Source organism: Heteronotia binoei, chromosome 5 (genome assembly GCF_032191835.1).
Source record: "Heteronotia binoei isolate CCM8104 ecotype False Entrance Well chromosome 5, APGP_CSIRO_Hbin_v1, whole genome shotgun sequence".
NCBI lineage: Eukaryota > Metazoa > Chordata > Lepidosauria > Squamata > Gekkonidae > Heteronotia > Heteronotia binoei.
The window spans coordinates 21,345,446-21,365,306 of NC_083227.1; the positions used below are offsets into that span (position 1 = coordinate 21,345,446).

The window sequence follows — 19,861 nt, forward strand, 5'->3', positions numbered from 1 at the left end:
TCCAACATTCTGTGTCACACAGCGGCCAAATATATATATATATATATATACACACACACACACACACACACTGTGGCTAATAGCCACTGATGGACCTCTGCTTCATATATTTTTATCTAACCCCTTCTTGAAGGTGGCTATGCTTGTGGACGCCACCACCTCCTGTGGCAGTGAATTCCACATGTTAATCACCCTTTGGGTGAAGAAGTACTTCCTTTTATCTGTTTTAACCTGTCTGCTCAGCAATTTCATCGAATGCCCACGCACACTGTGGCTAATAGCCACTGATGGACCTCTGCTCCATATTTTTATCTAACCCCTTCTTGAAGGTGGCTATGCTTGTGGACGCCACCACCTCCTGTGGCAGTGAATTCCACATGTTAATCACCCTTTGGGTGAAGAAGTACTTCCTTTTATCTGTTTTAACCTGTCTGCTCAGCAATTTCATCGAATGCCCACGAGTTCTTGTATTGTGAGAAAGGGAGAAAAGTACTTCTTTCTCTACTTTCTCCATCCCATGCATTATCTTGTAAACTTCTATCATGTCACCCCTCAGTCGACGTTTCTCCAAGCTAAAGAGCCCTAAGCGTTTCAACCTTTCTTCATAGGGAAGGTGTTCCAGCCCTTTAATCATTTTAGTTGCCCTTTTCTGAACTTTCTCCAATGCTATAATATCCTTTTTGAGGTGTGGCGACCAGAACTGCACACAGTACTCCAAATGAGACCGCACCATCGAGGAGCCTTCGTGAATCACTGCTCGCTTCTTCAGATGCAGCTAGAATATGAGTCCATCTGTCCTTATATCTTGGAGAATGGAGTGTTTTCAGATGCTGAAGGAGAATAGATTATTTTCATTTTCCTGCTAACGTCATTTGACCTCTAAAAATCACTTCTCTTGCCAATATATAGGGCAGATGGACTCACATTCTAGCTGCAGCTGAAGAAATGAGCAGTGACTCACAAAAGTTCCTCCCCTGCCACAAATTTTGCTCCGCTTTAAGGTGCTCCTGGACTCTTGCTTTTTTCTACTCCTTTCGAGTTTATTCCTTTTGTGAGTCAAAACATCTTCATAAAGTTAGATCCAGGTGGACTGGACTTAAAATTTGTTCTGTTGCTTCAGATCAACACATCTACCTACTTGAATATAGGTTGAAAGAGAGTGAGACCAATTTTGCACTCACCTTACTCCGCTCTCACGTCCTTCTTCTCCGCACGGCATCCTCCCGATTTCCCACTATTTGTGCCAGGGATGCAACAAACATCGCAGTTTTTGCACAGCAAGCGGAAACCACTAAAACCAGTTTCCGTTTGCTGCGCAAAACCCGCAATGTTTGCTGCAACCCCAACACAAATAATGGGAAATCAGGAGGACACTGTGCGGAGAGGAAGGATGTGAGAGCGGAGTAAGGTGAGTGCAAAATTGGCCTAACAGTCCTAAGGGCACTCAGTGAGCTAATGTGACACTCTAACTGCTATACCACGATGGCTCTCAGAATACAGATTCCTCCAGCCTGGCCCATTTATTTGTGAGTTTGGCTAGACATCTTGGGTATATATCAGCTGCTTTTCTGCTGAGCTCATCCACCCTCCAAAGCATCCATTTTCTCCAGAGGAACTGTCCTAACTGATTCAGGTGGGTGGCCATGTTGCTCTGAAGCAACAGAACAAAGTCGAGTCCAGCGGCACCTTTAAGACTAACAAAGTTTTATTCTGGGTAGGGTTGCCAACCTCCAGTGGTAGCTGGAAATTTCCTGCTATTACAACTGATCTCCAGGCAACAGGGAGAAAATGGCTGCTTTGGAAGCTCGACTCTATGGCATTATAGCCCATCCAGTCTCAAAGCAGCTTACACTCTCTTTCCCTTCATCTTCCCACAACAAGCACCTTGTGAGGTGGGTGGAGCTGAGAGAGTTTTAAGAGAACTGGGGCTGGCCCAAGGTAACCCAGCAGGCTTCAAGGGGTTCCTCCATGGTAGGAAATACCATTGTCCAATCTAGCTGGTAGATCACAAAACAGCTAAATTTCAACCATGTGGCCTTGATTAAGATGGGGGGCACAACACAACTGATCTATCTATCTATCTATCTATCTATCTATCTATCTATCTATCTATCTATCTATCTATCTATCTATCTATCTATCTATCTATCTATGATTTCAGGTTTTCACGGCTGGCATCATCATTAGGGTTTGTAGAATCTTTCGGGCTCAAGTGCTGTGTTCTACTGGAGAAAGTTTTTCTTCCAGACGTTTCCTTCTCAGCTGCGGAGAACATCCTCAGTGGCGTTGCAGCCGGAGCAGGCGTTCTGACCTTCTTGGCTGCTGTGCATTGAGTGAGGCCAGGGCTGCTGGAGAGCTGCTATTTCTAGGCTGGAGGGGGTGTGGTGAGAGGGCAATTGGTTTGTGAATGTACCCATTGTTTGGTGGGGCTTAGAAGAGCCCTCCATCCCAGGAGACCATCCACACCAAATCCCGAGCCACACACAAATGTAGGTACAGCCTTCCTGCCCTACATAAAAACTGTCACCGACCGCATTGGCAAAATTCTCAAACACCACAATGTGGACACAGTCTTCAAGCCCACACAAAGATCCGCCACATGCTGCACTCTGCCAAAGATATGAGAGATCCACTTTCAACCCCTGAAGTCTACAAAATACCCTGCTCCTGTGGTGCAGTCTATGTTGGCACTACCCAACACAATATCAACACCCGCCTCACCGAACACAAGAGACACTGTCGCTTGTTTCAGCCAGAAAAATCAGCTGTCGCTGAACATGCACTTCAAGAAGGAGACCACGTCATCCACTTTTAAAGAACTGAAGTCCTTTCTACGGTCTCACATTATCACGCCCGCCTGAACAGAGAAGCTATTGAGATTTACAAACACCAGCACAACTTTAACAGAAAGGGAGAAGGCATTTCCATCCACTATTCTTGGTATCCAGCTCTGCAAAGCACCCTACAGACTGCAAATTGCAGAAGGTCACAGAACAACCAGCACATTCCAGAGAACAATCAGCACAATCAACAACCATCTTCCTTATCTTCACACCCCTTTCAACCCTCCCAGCAATCAACACAGAACAATGGTCACATTCCACAGCCAGTTTCCTTATCACCACCCTTCCAGGAAGCCCCACCAAACAATGGGTACATTCACAAACCAATTGCCCTCTCACCACACCTCCTCCAGCCTAGAAATAGCAGCTCTCCAGCAGCCCTGGCCTCAATCAATGCACAGCAGCCAAGAAGGTCAGAACGCCTGCTCCGGCTGCAACGCCACTGAGGATGTTCTCCGCAGCTGAGAACGAAACGTCTGGAAGAAAAACTTTCTCCAGTAGAACACGACACTTGAGCCCGAAAGATTCTACAAACCCTATCTATCTATCTATCTATCTATCTATCTATCTATCTATCTATCTATCTATCTATCTATCTATCTATCTATCTATCTATCTATCATCTATCTAATTTGTGAACCTTCCCTCCCATGATGTTTTTCTAATTGCTGATTCTATTCCCATTTGCCTAGTTGAATAAACATAATAACAGCTAAAAGGATGTGTTTGAGACTGGGAAAATAGTGGCACTTGTGGGGGGGGGGAGAAAATTTACCTCCTTCTTCCCTCACCCTGTAGCCATGACCCAGTTGGGGGGGGGGTCACTGTGGCTGTTTCTTATCATTAAAATATCCCTTCCCACAGAGATCAGTTCACCGTTCTTCCTAGCACTGCATCTATTCTGGCCATTAGTTTTCCTTTTTTAAAACATCTCCCTAGCGTTTCTAGTCCTCACAGATGCAAAGAGAAGCATATAGGCAATGCCTGTTGTAAACCAAATATTCTTTGTTTAGATCTTGCCTAGCATATGAGCTCTTTGGCAAGCAATGATAGGATTGCCATCCTCCAGGTGGGGTTTAGAAATCTCCCAGACTTTCAACTGTTCAGTTACTTATTACATATGCTAACATCATTTCTTGAATTAGTAAACTATTTTATTATACTGTATGCTAATTTGTTGCTATTCACGGTTCTTACCAAGTGCTTTAATGATTAGTAAATGAGCAATAAAGGAGTGACAAAAATAGCTAAGCAAATAAGCAATAAGTACAGCTAAAATTGGATTAAGGCTTAATCCACTTGTATCTATATTTATTGCTCATTTACTTACACACCTGGACTCTAACTAGCCCTTCCTGGCAACACCCTCTACCTATATTTAAGGGTTGATGACTTCTGTTTCAATGAATCTGAAGAAGTGTGCATACACAGGAAAGCTTATACCCAGAATAAAACCTGGTTGGTCTTAAAGACAGGAGTCATTTTGGGTAGGAGCTCTGGAACCTCTACATTTTAGTGTGCTTTTCTCTCTCTCTCTCTCTTCCCCCACCCCAAATACTTGCTTCTGGGCTCCATTGTTAAACCCGCCCCCCCATGAGAATTTTGCTGAACTATAAGATTTAACAAACTTTCTAATAATTGTCCCCACAAAAAATGGGAAAATAACCAAAACATATAAAGCAGACAGAAATGTTCATCATGCCATTGTGACCACATAGGAAAAAGTAATTTAAAAGTATGATGGGAGTAAGGTATTATGATGACAATTATAATTCAAGAAGCATTTTAAGGTAGATGCTGAGCTGATATGATTTAGTACACCTTCCAGGGATGTCAGGGGGTGTCTGGCATATGGAAATTTGTCATAATGAGCTCAGGCACCTCATTTTTTAAATGAAAATTATTCCTGCTTAAAGATGCCACTGGAACCAAACTTTGTTCCAACTGGTCTCCAGGCAACAAAGTGTGGTCTTTTTTTCTGAGGCAAACCTGGAAATGAAGTCACGCTCCTCTACAATTCAGTTAAACAGTTTGGCCATCTCTGCTCTAGCACAATCTGTAGACCAAGGCTCCTAGCCAAATGCTGAGAATATCGTTCAGTTCTTTGTAGTTATTGAGTTACGTAAATAACCAGGAAGCGGCCACCACCAAGAAGGCCCTGGTCCTTGTGGATACCAGGCAAACATCCCAGAAGCCAGGGACCATCAGCAGGTTGCAAGTTGCAGAACACAAGGTTGTGTGTTTTTATTTTTTTGGGGGGGAGGGACATGTCAGAAGACGCAGTCCGAAAAATTAAAAACGTTGTAACATGCACAGCCAAGGTAACATAAAAAAAAATGTAGAATGGGCTTCGCTTCAGAATAAGATATACTGTGCATGCTCAGATTTACAGCGTTCATATTCCCCACAGCTCGTTCACCGCACGAAGAAAAGATACTTTGCACATTCTCAGAAACACTTGGCTTGCTTTGTTTTCTTTTTTACATAAAAGGCCCGCACATGGAAGACCCCGCGCACATGTCCAGTAGAACCTTTCCGCCTGAGACTTGGAAGAATCTAAACCTCTCTCACCGAGAGAGAGAGTTTGCAAGTGGATCTTGAACTCCAAACCCAGAAGTTTTGCAGGGAGAGTGCGGAAAAACTGAAGCTCAGCCAATCAGCGCCTCCCGAGGCAGCGGGGGCAGCGGTGAGGTTGCCCGCAAAGGTTAAATCCACCGAGCGCCTCTGCGAGTCCTAGAGAGGCCAGGAAACATGAGAAAGGCTTGTAAAAATATGAGAGAAGTCATTTCCCCTCTTTACAACTGGTGACAAACCAGCTCCTGCATTTCTTCCTTGTCCGCAGGGCTGGGAGAAGATTGCATCGGACAGAAGGAGACCAACAGGGAGCGGGTGAGTGGGCAAGAAAATATAAATAAAATCAAAGGGAAGCAGAGAAGCTGCAGGCGAGAGAGGGAGCCAGTCTTTGCCACGTAGGGCTACTGGGGAAGGGGAAAGCTGGCTTCCAAGAGATGCCCCCCCATCGGTGTTTTCTCTTCCCAACTAAATGCACACTGTTAAAAATGCCTATCCTATTGCAAATTGTTGCTTCTGGTTTTGGCTTTTGGGGAAGTAGGGTTTTTTTTGGGGGGGGGGTTCCCCCCCTTCCTTTTTAAGCACTTTATTATCATGCACAAGCGCAGAGTTCCTGTTCCCATCTCTAGAAACGAAATCTTGTGGTGGGGAGAGGAGATGGTGTCTTGATTCTATACCAGCGGTGGTCCAACTTGCTTAACGTAAGAGCCACATAGAATAAATATCAGATGTCTGAGAGCTGCAAGATATGAACATTAGATGTCTGAGAGCAGGAAGGAAGGGAGGAAGGCCAATCGATGGGGGAGGGAAGGGTGGAAAGAAAGCAACTTTAATTTTAAATGCCTTCTCCAAGCGAGTTGACAGGGCAGTGGCTTCAAGAGCCACACAATGTGTGTTTGGCCACCCCTGTTCTATACTAAAAATCTGTTTAATCCCTAGTTTTGTTTCTATGTCTGTCAAGCTAGTACATGTATCATTTCTTGCTGTGGCTATTTTATAAGGAGGGGGGGAGGGAAAAGAGAAGAAAAACAAAACTCATTCATTGGTTAAGGAATCTTCTAAACATTCTGAAGTTTTGGAAACTGATGCATTTGCTTTACATGCAGAAAGTGCTAGGTTCAGCCTCTATTGCTGCAGTATGGTGCAGTGGTTGAAGTGTTGGCCTAGGATCTGGGGGGAGGGCTGGGTTCCAATTCCTGCTCTGCCATAGAAGCTCACTGGGTGATCTTGGAGCAGTCACACACTCTCAGGCTAACCTACCTCACAGAGTTGACGTAAGGATAAAACGGAGAAGGGGAGAATGTGGAAAGCTACTTTGGGACCCTGTTGGGGTGAAAATGTAGATAAAATGAGGACATAAATAACCCCCCAATTTAAGAGATCGCCTGGTAGGTGACGTGAAAGACCTTCAGCTAAAACTTAAGAGAGCTGCTGCCAGTCAGAGTAGACAGTACTGAAGTGGAGGGTTTGGATTCCGTTAAAAGCGGCTTTTTGTGTTGTGATCAGTTTGTATCTTGTTGCCAGTTCAAGGGGAAAAAAATTGAGAACAAATCACCAGTTCAGCAGAGCCTTTGATAGCATCTGTGTGGTTGGGTATGTGTGATTTGTAACTTTGGTGTGAGAACAGTGGGGTCTACGTGTGTACCAGATCACGCCGCTTTCCACAAGGGAAACTGCGGGAAGGGGACGATCCAATCCTCTTTTCTGCATGGGATAGAGACAGTAGAGAAAGAAGTACTTCTCTCCCTTTCTCACAGTACAAGAACAGAACTCATGAAATTGCTGAGCAGTCGGGTTAGAATGGATAAAAGGAAGTACTTCTTCACCCAAAGGGTGATTAACATGTGGAATTCACTGCCACAGGAGGTGGTGGTCGCTACAAGCATAACCAGCTTCAAGAAGGTCGCTACAAGCATAACCAGCTTCAAGATAAACATATGGAGCAGAGGTCCATTAGTGGCTGTTAGCCACAGCGTATTGATGGAACTCTCTGTCTGGGCAGTGATGCTCTGTATTCTTGGTACTTGGAAGGTGCAACAGGTGTCCTGGTGTCCTGGCCCCACTGATGGACCTCCTGATGGCACCTGGGGTTTTGGCCCAGGTTTTGGTACTTGGAAGGTGCAATAGGTGTTCTGGTGTCCTGGCCCCACTGATGGACCTCCTGATGGCACCTGGGGTTTTGGCCACTGTGTGACACAGAGTGTTGGACTGGATGGGCCATTGGCCTGATCCAACATGGCTTCTCTTATGTTCTCTGAAATATGTCTGACTGAATTCAGTAAGCCTTACTTGCTAATAAAGTAAAGGTGCTAAAGATAGTGGCTTTGCATGTGGAGGCACTGTGGCTCAGTGGCAGAGCATCTGCTTGGCATGCAGAAGGTCACAGGTTCAGTTGCCAGTTATTGCCAGTTAAAAGGACCAGGCAGTAGTACAAGTGACGTGAAAGAGCTCTGCCTGAGACCCTGGGGAGCTGCTGCCAGCCTGAGTAGGCAATACCTACGTTGATGGACCAAGGGAGTGATTCAGTGTTTTTTTTATAGGCTCCTGCCTGCAATGAGCATACGTTTTGGTCTCAGTCCAGTTTCTCCAAATTTTTTGCTTTAAAAACAAAATAGAAGCTTCTTTTGGGAGTTAGTCTCCACTTTACTTACAGCCCTTGAAGTGGGTATTACGATCTATTGGGAGAACAAATAATAGATTGAATTGCATTTGGAACAGTAAAAAACAGCAAGAGTCCAGTAGCACCTTAAAGAATAACATTTATGGCAGGGAGAGCCAGTTTGATGTATTGGTTAAGTGTGTCGGCTCTTATCTGAGAGAACCGGGTTTGATTCTCCACTCCTTCACTTGAAGCTGCTGGAATGGGCTTGGGTCAGCCATAGCTCTGGCAGGAGTTGTCCTTAAAAGGGCAGCTGCTGGGAGAGCCCTCTCAGCCCCACCCGCCTCACAGGGTGTCTGTTGTGGGGGGAAAGATATAGGAGATAGTAAGCCGCTCTGAGTCTCTGATTCAGAGAGAAGGGCGGGGTAGAAATCTGCAGTCTTCTTCTTCTTTCCTGAGTCAGTGCTGTATCTGAAGGAATGAGCAACAACTCGTGAAAGCTGCCACAAATACTGTTAGACTTTAAGGTGCTACTGAATACTTGCTCTTTTCTGCTGCTATAAACAGACTAACCAGTATTGGGATTTGGTAATATCGGGAAATGGCAATATTTTCCAGTGTACACAAATTCAGGAAAAAAAAATTATTTCTTTTCTTGCAGACCCCTAATTTGAAAGGATTACACAAACTATATTTTAATCATTGACAGGACTGATATGCTAATTACAAAAACGGGGGATTTCATTGCTACTGTGAAACACTGAAATGTATATTTCTTAAACTCTAGGAAATTATTGTGCTTAAAATATTTCTAGAAACATGAATGATCACATGGTAGAGTGAGTCAGCAACTGTTTATAAGTAAAGAACTAAAGGGAGAGGAAGAGAGCCACAAAAAACCAGTATGAAAAAGCTTTTTGCATAACTGTATGAAAAAGCCATTTGGGTAAGACCTTTGGTCAAATGAACTAATAGGAAGAAGACTGCAGATTTATACCCCACCCTTCTCTCTGAATCAGAGACTCAGAGCGGCTTACAATCTCCTATATCTTTCCCCCCCCCCCACGACAGACACCCTGTGAGGTGGGTGGGGCTGAGAGTGCTCTCCCAGCAGCTGCCCTTTCAAGGACAACTCCTATGAGAGCTATGGCTAACCCAAGGCCATCCCAGCAGCTGCAAGTGGAGGAGTGGGGAATCAAACCTGGTTCTCTCAGATAAGAGTTCGCTCACTTAATCAGGATTGATTCATTGAAAATATGCAATACTGATCATTGACATGTTGATTAATAATCTGCAATATTTCTACAGCCCAAACAATGGTTTGCTAGAGTTGCTAGGCTGCATCTGGTAACCCCCAAGAGCATTTAGGGAGCAGGGAACTGATGCACTGGCACCATTTCTGACAAAAACTGAAAATGCCACTGTGGGACCTTCTAGGATTTGCAAAACTCTGTGCTAAAACTATAGAGGTTTCTCCCAAATCCTAGCGTGTCCTGTGATAGCACTTCCATTTGTGGCTGGAAGTGATGTTGGTGCAATGCCAGCGTGGGCCCCTTCGTTTCCCCTACCGAGGTTTGGTCAGTAGAGATCTTCTGTGGCTGACTTTCCTCTTAGGCCTCAGGTTTCCGCCTCCTTCACTTTGCACCTTCTTCCACATTTGTGTGTCTTCACTAACTTGGACCATCTCTTTCTGTAGAGAACTCTGCGTAGTCATCAGGAAAATCCCCGATTGGCTGTAGCTGGTGGGCAGCCTACAATAAGGGTCTGGCCAGAGGAAACGGCCTCAGAAGCCGCCCCCAAGATTTCCATCTCTCCCAGAGTTTTACTTTTTTGATGGAGAACTTGATTGTTGATTTGGAGGTGAACATGTCTGTGGAGGAACGGGCAGGAGCACTCCCGCTGCTGGTGAAGGAGGAGGAGAACCTAGAGGCCTTCAGGCTGTGTTCTGAGATGGAGGGAGGCAAAGCGCCGAAGATTGTACATGTAGGGAGCATCGGGGAGCTGAAGACCATCACCATGCCACATATTAAAACAGAGCCAGAAGAAGGGGAGCAACAACTCTGGGAAAACCAGTGGCAGGAATTCTTAGGGTCACTTCAGGCCCCTCACTCGGGGTGGGGGACCCCACCAGTGTCTGAGGAGCCCGCACCATGGGACGACCCTAAAGCTTTCCTAGCCTCCTTTGAGCAAGTCGCAACAGCGTGTCGATGGCCTCAGGAAAAGTGGGTGACCTTCCTTCTGCCGGCCCTCAGCGGAGAAGCTGAGCAGGCCTTCAGCAGCCTCAGTGTCCGAGACATAGAGGACTATGGGAAGGTGAAGGCGGCCATCTTGCAGTCGGCGGCCATCGCCAGGGAGAAGCAGCGTCAGCGCTTCAGACAGCTCTCCTACCAAGAGGCGGAGGGTCCGAGAGCGGTTTACAGTAGACTCCAACAGCTTTGCCGTCAGTGGCTGAAAGCAGAGAGGCACTCGAAGGAGGAGATCTTGGAGCTGCTGATCCTGGAGCAGTTCCTGACCGTCCTGCCCCAGGATATGCAGAGCTGGGTTCGGAGAAGTGGCCCGGAGACCTGCATCCAGGCAGTTGTCATGGCCGAAGAGTTTCTGTTGAAGCAGAAAGAAGTTGTGAGGCTGAAAGAGGAGGTAAGAGGGTTTGATGCTGATTTTTCAAAAGGGGTCTAATTTCCCTTCAAAAAGACCAAACCTGGATTCAGACAATCTCTGATCCCCAAGTTTTTACACCCCAGGAGTGGTGAAAATCCAGAGATCTGTGTGTGGCGTGCTGTGTTGCTGCCATAGTGTCTTCCCTCAGGGTTTTTTACAGCATGCCCGAATCTGGGCAACAGTGACAGGTAAGGAACACCTGGAGACCAAAATATCTGTGGGGAATCAAGTGAATGTAGGAATCTGGGGAAGAAATCCAAAACTTGTGCCATCCCCCTTGATTGGGATTTTCCACTGCTGTTTTAGGTGCCGGATTCTTGGGAGGGGGTGGCTGTGAATCCTGCTGAGGGCGATGAGATTCCACCGCCAGATACGTGGATTGACGTGGATGCAACGCCAGATTGGGGAGGAGCGGAGAAGTCCACGGGTAAGGCTGTGCTGTGGTATTTCCCCCTCACCGCACAAACTTGCAGAAGACGCTTCTTATAAGAGCACGCAAATACAAATTTCCTGAAGGCCTAAGTACATGTTACGTTTTCCCTGGGTCGGGGAGGGACAGTGGCTCAGTGGTAGAGCATCTGCTTGGTAAGCAGAAGGTCCCAGTTTCAATCCCCGGCATCTCCAACTAAAAAGGGTCCAGGCAAATAGGCGTGAAAAACCTCAACTTGAGACCCTGGAGAGCTGCTGCCAGTCTGAGTAGACAATACTGACTTGGATGGACCCAGGGTCTGATTCAGTATAAGGCAGTTTCATATGTTCATATGAATCAGAAGCAAGTTTCCCTGCTTGAAGTGTTTTCTAGGCATGTGGGGATACAAATCGGATGGGGGGGGTGGGGCGGGGATGAGGCTTGAACCGTTGCTCTCCTTCACTTCTGGTGCCACTTTCCTGACCCGAAACAGCTGTGGGAAGGATTGTCAGGTCTCTCAGGCCAGCACCCCTCAAGCTCTGCTTCCACTCAGTAGGCCAGCAGGGGAAAATATAATGCAAAAATCACTGCTGCATTTAAAGCAGGGGTGGCCAAACTTGCTTAATGTAAGAGCCACATAGAATAAAGGTCAGGTGTTTGAGAGCCGCAAGACATGAACGTCAGGTGTTTGAGAGCTGCAAGCCAGGAAGGAAAAAAGGTAGGCAAATAGATGAGGGGGGGAGAAAGAGGGAGGGGAGGTGGAAAGAAACCAACTAACTTTAAATGCATTCTCCAAGCCATGGGCTGGTTTGGCTCAGAGATGTGATTTAAAGAGAGAAATGCCTTTTCCTAGCCAGCCAACTGGGTGGTGGGGGCTTCGAGAGCCACACAGTATGCATAAAAGAGCCACAGTTTGGCCACCCCGGTTTAAAGTATTTTTTTCTGAGGCAAATGAAGTATGCTCCTCTAGAATTCAGTGAAACCTCTATGGCTAATCCATAGATGTTCTGAATCCTAGAGAGGTGTGATGTCACTTCTGGTTTTGCCCCAGAAATGATATCATAGTGTTGATGCTGTGGTGCTACCCCATGCTTGTGTCTCTCTAGTCTCTTGCTGGGTATCAGCCAGCAGCCCTAGCCTGTGTGTGTGTGGAAATATTTTTCCAGTATGGATGCTAGCTTCCAGACGAGACCTGGAGATCCCCCAGAATTCCAGCTCTCCAGACTACAGAGATCAATTCCCTTAGAGAAAATGGCTGCTTTGGAGGGTGGACTAGGGTTGCCAGGTCCAGTTAAAGAAATATATGGGGACTTTGGGGGTGGAGTCAGGAGACAAGGGTGTGACAAACATAGTTGAACTCAAAGGGAGTTCTGGCCATCACCTTTAAAGGGACTACATACCTTTTAAATGCTTTGCCTCCACTGGAAATAATGAAGGATAAGGGCACCTTCTTTTGGGGTTCATAGAATTGGACCCCCTGGTCCAATCTTTTTTAAACTTGGAGGGCATCTTGAGGAGAGGCACCGGATACTATGCTGCAAATTTGGTGCTTCTACCTCAAAATGCAGCCCCCCTCCCAGATACCCCCACTGATCAGTTCTCCCTTATGGGAATCGGTCTCCATAAGGAATAATGGAGTGCCCAGCAGACATTTCCTTCCCCCAGAGGGCCTCCAAACCAGGGGATCCCCTGCCCCCAACTGGGAATTGGCAACCCTAGGGTGGGCTCTGTGGCCCTGCATCTCACTGAGGTCCCTGTCCTCCCCAGGCTCCATCCCCAGAGCTCCAGGAGTTTTCCACCCTGGATCTGGCAACTCTACCCCCTCATTCCCTGCTAGATCAGGAGATACCTGACAGCACTAGGCCCCATGTGTAGTAAGGCATACTTATGGGTTTCCCCAACTGCATAAATAGCACCCCCTGTTGGCATTTCAGGTTGGAAAATTGCCTCAGCATAATGTCCCTTCTCTCCACACACCACAGTTCCAATCTAGACTGGCCCCCACTTGCCTTAAGCTTTTTGAGGGACCATTTTTAATGCTGTTCTCTATGTTAGCTACAGCTTCATCTCATGGTTCCTCTAAGGAACGCCAGAGCTGCTGATGTACATGGCTGCCTTTTCTTTTATTGTCACAACAATCCTGTGAGGTAGATTAGGCTAAACAGTTGTGACAGGATGTCAGATCGCTCACTGGTCTTTGTAATTAAGCATGACTTGAACCATGACGTGAACTTCTTTTGGTATACTGTTACCACAGAGATGACATTTAGGTGATCGTCCACATGTATTGATGTAGTATGGAAAAAAGACAATCAAAGAGGGAAATGATTGTGGTTTATAAAACTTTAATTGCATGTGTGTGGGGAAGGGGGAAGAGAACAGAGAGAAACCCGATACATTTTGGCAGTACGTTCAAGGGAGACGAGAGGAAGGACTATGCAGAACTGACTTGTGGAACTCCCTGCCACTGAATGTAGTGATGGTCACTGGCCTATATGACTTTAGAAGGAGGTGAGGGAAAGTCACAGAAGGAGTAATCCATCAAGGGCTGTTAACCAGGACCACTAAATGGAGCCTCCAGGTTCTCAGTCTGTATCCAGAATACCAGTCATGGAGGAGCATTTGGTAAGTGAGTGCAGTGCTGCTGTCTGTAAAGCACAGAACTTAAGGGACCACAAGCAAATTTCTAGGCAGTTTTATCTTAATCCCGTGGTTGGTTTGCTTTGGTGAGCTGAGAATTCCCTTGCTTTCTGGGGCGGGGGGAGGAATACATGACCTATATGGCCAAGGACCTGTCTACCTTAGGGACTGTCTCTCCCCCCATGTTCCCCAGAGGGTACTCGGATCTGGAACGCAGAACTTATTGTCGGTCTCTGGGCCAAGGGAGGCGAGACTGAAGGTACCAGAGAAAGAGCCTTCTCAATTGCGGCCCCCCACTGGTGGAACCAACTTCCAGAAGAAGTAAGGGCCTTGCGGGACCTTGCCCAGTTCCGCAAAGCCTGTAAAACTGTCCTGTTTGGACTTGCCTTTAGCTGAATTATAGTATAAGTAGATGCCCAACATCGCTGAACTTAATGAAATCAACACTAGCACCAAAATTGTTTTAAATAGTTTTAAACTGTGTTAAAATTATCTAATTAATTGTTAAAACTTTAATTTTTTATTTACTGTTTTATTGTTTCAGTTTGACTGTTGTGAGCTGCCCTGAGCCTGCTTTGGCGGGGAGGGCAGGATATAAATCTGAGAAATAAATAAATAAATGACAGCCGCACACGAAGGTCGTGTCTGGTGAACAGAACCTCCATCTTTCATTGCTGTATACCTCTGTACCCTGGATTTTGGAGGTGGGAGGAGACTGACAAAAAGGAAGAGGAATGTGTCACCTATATACCTTACTTGTGCCCCCATTACCTGGGAGAAAGTCCCAGTGAGTACTAGAGTTGCCAACCTCCAGGCAGTAGCTGGAGATCTTCAGCAATCACAACTGGTCTCCAGGCACCTCTGGGGAAGATGACTGCTTTGGGAGGTGGGCTGTATGATGTTATACGCCACTGAAGCCCCTCCCTGCCCAAACCCTGCCCTCCCCAGGTTTCACCCCCCCCCCTTAAATCCCCAGGTATTTCCCTACCCAAAGCTGGCCGCCCTGTGTGAATAAACATGCACGGAAATTGGGAGATAGGAAGGCCACCCAGCTCAAGGGATGAAAATTTGGTTTGCTGGAGTAGAAGCAGAGGGCAGCGAGTTTTCACAGCTTTCTCCTGGCAATGCCGTCTCTCCCGTTGCTGTGGTTACTGCCATAAAATTTTATTTGCCTCATAAATACAGGCAGGCTGCTGTGCTTCAACGGTAACATCCACTGCAAATCCAAGTTGCCCTTGTTTTTCAAGAGCAACGCTGACTTCGAAGGGGCTCCCCCTCTCCCAGATTTCCTGGATGAAGTAAATATGCATTGCGAGGGTTCCCCAGTTTTTTAAAGGCTTCTTGTGGGCCGTTTGGACTGCGTGCTCACAGTTGCTGTTAGTTAGCAGGCACTGAATAAGAAGTGTGAAACTTTAATCGGCACTCGTGTGTCATTAACAACAGAAACTCTGTAATGAGCACACATTCTCTGCCTGTTTTTCACAGAGATGCATTTTAGTTTGTTTGTTGTAGTTACATCCTGCTTTTTAGCCTTGTGGCTTGTAAAACTTGAAAAGACTAAACAGGAGGGCAAGGGGAAGTGGAGGGAGAAGACAGGGGAGGGTAATCGGTTTGAAAACATTTATATCCAGTTGGGCTTCCCTGCCTGTTAATATAGGTTGGACAAAAAATGGCGGAACTCTCCTGAGGCCCTCTTTCCTGTGGTTGGTAACAGAGGCCTGTCCTTTTCTTCACTTTTGGGGTGTCCTGGAAACTGACAGGGGAGAAGGGGACTAGGTTCTTTCTGCTTGCTTTTTTGTCAGGTTGTTATACACTCCTGGGCCTTAACCCGCCTTTTCTCTCTTTTATTTATTGTCCCTTCCCGGGTGAGACAAGCTCCCGGCAGATCTAGGTGAGGGCTGCCTTCTAATGTGATGTCCCCTCATGTGAACACCCTATGGTCTCATGTGGTGCTCAAGATGACCTCCTGTTCTCTGATTCCCACATTACATGAAGATAGCTTACAAAATCCCATTGGTCTTGTGAGCGATGCTCCCTCTAAGCTGCGGAGTCTTGTGAGCAAAAATTCTACTTCATGAGTGAGTGATTTGGCTACTGCACAAATTAGTTTGCTCTGGGGCCATTCTTCTTGAGCTGGGGTAAAAATGTATGAACTGGAGGCTAAAAAACTGTGAGCTAGCTCACACTAACTCAGCTTAGAGGGAACACTGCTCCTGAGTGAATGAAGCAATCATGAGATCTGAGAGGAGAGACCGGTAGGAAAAAAAATGGAAGGTGTGGAGTGGGAGTAAAGCTGTGGTAGTGAGGAAGAAGCAACTGAATCCTGAAAGAGGGGAAGACTATGGGCATGAGGAAGTCATGACAAAGGAGGAGACACATCTCTGTTAGTCTATAAAAATGCCAATTGCAGGCTGGTGCAGGTTCAGTTTGCCTCTGGGCTCTGCAGGAAAGGACAAGAGGTTTAGTTTTTCAATCTCTCCTCAGCTTTGTGATTCAAAACTTGTTTCCTGGCTCTGCTGACAATATTTTAAAGGGGAAAAAGAAATGTCCTTTGAAGTGGGGAGCCCAGTTTTGAATAGAGAAACAGAGTGGCTGCTGAAGGGTTGCATGAGATGCATGTGTAATCTTCTTTGCCCCGGAAAGTCCCAAGCCTAGTGAAGAAAGAGTCTTGCAGCTCAGATTTATTTATTTGTTTGTTTGTTTGTTTGTTTGTTTGTTTATTATATTTCGATTTATATCCCACCCTTCCCACCGAAGTGGCTCAGGGCGGCTGATCACATATAGATATCTTACTTCGTTCCCAAGGAGTTCAGAGTATCCTGTCTCAGAGTGTTTCCCATTTAATCCTCGCAACAACCCTACGAAATAGGCTGCATTGAGAGAGAATACTGTCACAAAATCAGCCAGATCCAGGTGGGGAGCCATGTTGGTCTGAAGCAAAAGAACAAAGAAGGAGTCCAGTAGCACCTTTAAGACCAACAAAGTTCTCTTCAGAATGTAAGCTTTCGTGTGCATGCACACTTCTTCAGACGAGGAATGGGGTCCAGTGAGCAGAGCTACATATAACTGGTGGGCAGCGGTTAAGAATGCAAAGTGGTACAAAGAATCCAATGGCAGAACAGTGAAATTAACAAACTGAAAGAACATTTGGTCTGTATAGCATTTGAGTGGGAAACCAATAAAATAGTAACATGTCAGAATGGAAGACTGAGGCATATCTTTCTCAGAGATATGTCTTCTGTTTAACCCAGACTTGCAAACAATAGAGCAATTAAGATATTTATTGCCTCATTCTCCCATTCTGACATGTTACTGTTTTATTCGTTTCCCACACAAATGCTATCAAGACCAAAAGTTCTTTCAGCTTGTTAATTTCATTGGATTCTTTATACCACTTTGCATTCTTAACCCCTTCCCACCAGCTATATGAAGCACTGCTCACTGTACCCCCATTCCATTGTTTGAGGAAGTATGCTTGCACACAAAAACTTATCTTCTGAATAAAACTTTGTTGGTCTTAAAGATACTACTGGACTTTTACTTTTTACAAAATCAGCCAGTGGGCTTCACGGCCAAACATGAGATTTGAATCTGGATCTAACCCTGATTCTGCTCTGGACACTGTTAAGAGAATGACAGGCTACACATGTTATTCACATTTTCCTCTTAGGTTTCTTATTTGATTGTGTGTTGGGGAAATTATCTAGTACAGAGCATGTGACTCTTGCTTGTTCCTCCAGGTGCTGGGCAGGTGCTTGTGAGCCAGGTGGATAATATACATCCAACGGAGCAGGTGGCCTCAGATGAAGTATTGCCAAAGACGGACAGCGCTTACCAATATTGCAAGGAGGGGACAGAGCTTGTGAGCCAGGAGGGAACACAGAGTGAGCAGGTACCTGAACCAGGGAAGAGCGTGGATGCACCTATTCTGATTGGCGAAGGTGATTTTAATCAGGAGGACACCAAGGATGGCCTCAAACTCCACATTTGCCAGTGCGGGAAAAGTTTCAGAAGAAGCTCCGACCTTCGAGTCCACGAGAGAACTCACACTGACGAAAAGCCATACAAATGTTCAGCGTGTGGGAAAGGCTTCCGCCAAAAGGGAAACCTTTCGACGCATGAAAAAATCCACACTGGAGAGAAACCGCACAAGTGTTCCATTTGTGAGAAGAGTTTTGCGAGCGGCTCCAACCTTATCGCGCATGAGCGGATTCACGCCGGAGACAAACCGTTTAGATGTTCTGTCTGTGGAAAGAGTTTTGCCAGTGGCTCCAACCTTATTGTTCATGAGAGAATTCATACTGGAGAGAAACCTTACAAGTGCTCGAAATGTGGGAAACGTTTCCATCAGAAGGGAAACCTTCGGACACATGAAAAAATCCACACCGGAGAGAAGCCACATCAGTGTTCTGTGTGTCAGAAATGTTTTGCTAGTGTCTCTAACCTTATTGCACATGAGAGAATCCATGCTGGTGAAAGACCATATGAATGTTCCATCTGTCTGAAAAGTTTTGGTTCTGGCTCCAACCTTATTGCGCATCAGCGCATTCATGCTGGCGAGAAACCTTACAAATGTGCAAAGTGCGGGAAAAGTTTCCATCAGAAGGGAAATCTGAGAACACATGAAAAAATTCACACTGGAGAGAAACCACATCAGTGCTCCATATGTGAGAAAAGCTTTGCTAGCGGTTCCAACCTCATCGCGCACGAGAGAATTCATGCTGGAGATAAGCCGTACCAGTGCTCGGTGTGTCAAAAAAGATTTAGTACAGGTTCCAACCTTATTTCGCACGAGAGGATTCATACCGGAGAGAAACCATATAATTGTTCAAAATGCGGGAAAAGTTTCCGTCAGAAAGGGACACTTACAGCCCATGAAAAAATTCACATTGGAAGAGATTTCTACTAGTTGTTTGGAATATGGGAAAATTTCTATAGCGCTAAAAAACTTGGGTGCTGTGAAATGATCCATACTGGAGACAAGTCTTATCAATGCTCAATGCATCAGTAAAATCTCACTGATGACTCCAGCCTTACTGCGCATGTGAAAGTCCACAGAGAACTCACATTCATGCACTGATTGCTGGGAAAACTTCAGTGGGCATTCGACTTGTAGGGCGTATGATAGAAAAGAAATCATATAATGTGGAAATGTAATAACGAGGGAAAGGATTAAACACACACTGGAGGGAAGCCATGTGTGTTAAAAACTTTGGTCGGGGACCATGCCATATGGCCTGTTAAGGGACATTGGAAAGGACAGAAGCCATATCAGTGCTCAGACTGTGGAGATGGTTTGGGGGCACAGTTCAGCTTTTAGGGTATGCAGGAAAATCCTTTCAGGAGAGGCGAGATCTATTGAAGATTTCTGACACTGAGGAAATCTAGAAATGGTTGCCTGAAGTTCTGAGACTCTGGCAAAATTGACTCAGACTGGAAGCCCCTAAATGCTTGTGATGAGAAATTCTTACGTCTGAGCACAGCATTTACTAAGATCTGAACATTCACATGAGAATGAATGACAGTTTAAAACATAAGACTGGAAGGGAAATGGAACAGGCAGGGTTATTTGTCACTCGGCAATGTATACCAAGGAAGGTTTGACCAGTACTGCCTGCAAACTAGGGCCAGTTCCCACATTACCTTCTTAATAAGGAAATGCCTTTCATGAAGCCCGCTTCTGCCTGTACTGGTCTTGTTAATCTTTGCCTCACCCTGAATTTTTTCCCCGCAAGGATTGGAAATTCTAAATATACAATACACACATTTGATGATTGAAATATTTGGTGAAAAGAACGTTAAATTTGGCCTCATCTCAAACTGTTAAATTTCACTGCAGTGAATCGACTGGGTTCTCTCCCCTCCTTTCTAATGGTATACCTTATTAGCAGTTTTCAAATTACATTCCAGGGATTCCCTGAAGTCCCTAACTTTCACTGAAGTTGTAAATGGCTGTCTGCTTTGGGCTATTTCAGGCTGTAGGTGAGGGCTGGCAGGACAAAGTGCTTCTCCATCTATATAATCTAAGGTTGCCAATTCCCAGGTGGAGACAGTGGATCCCCCGGTTTGGAGGCTCTTCCCTCGCTTCAGGGTCATTCAGAAAGTGGGGGGGGGGGGAGATATCTGCAGTATCCATTATTC

The 19,861-nt window shown here is 45.8% G+C and overlaps 1 protein-coding gene across 1 annotated transcript; it reads left to right on the forward strand.

Moving 5' to 3' along the window:
- Nucleotides 1–5,594: 5,594 nt before the first annotated feature.
- Nucleotides 5,595–19,500, forward strand: LOC132572208 (zinc finger protein ZFP2-like). The gene is made up of 4 exons (XM_060239050.1): nt 5,595–5,732; nt 9,710–10,650; nt 10,978–11,098; nt 17,461–19,500. Exons 2-4 carry the CDS (start codon nt 9,847–9,849, stop codon nt 18,627–18,629), a joined length of 2,094 nt encoding a protein of 697 aa, XP_060095033.1. The 5' UTR covers nt 5,595–5,732; nt 9,710–9,846; the 3' UTR covers nt 18,630–19,500.
- Nucleotides 19,501–19,861: the final 361 nt, after the last annotated feature.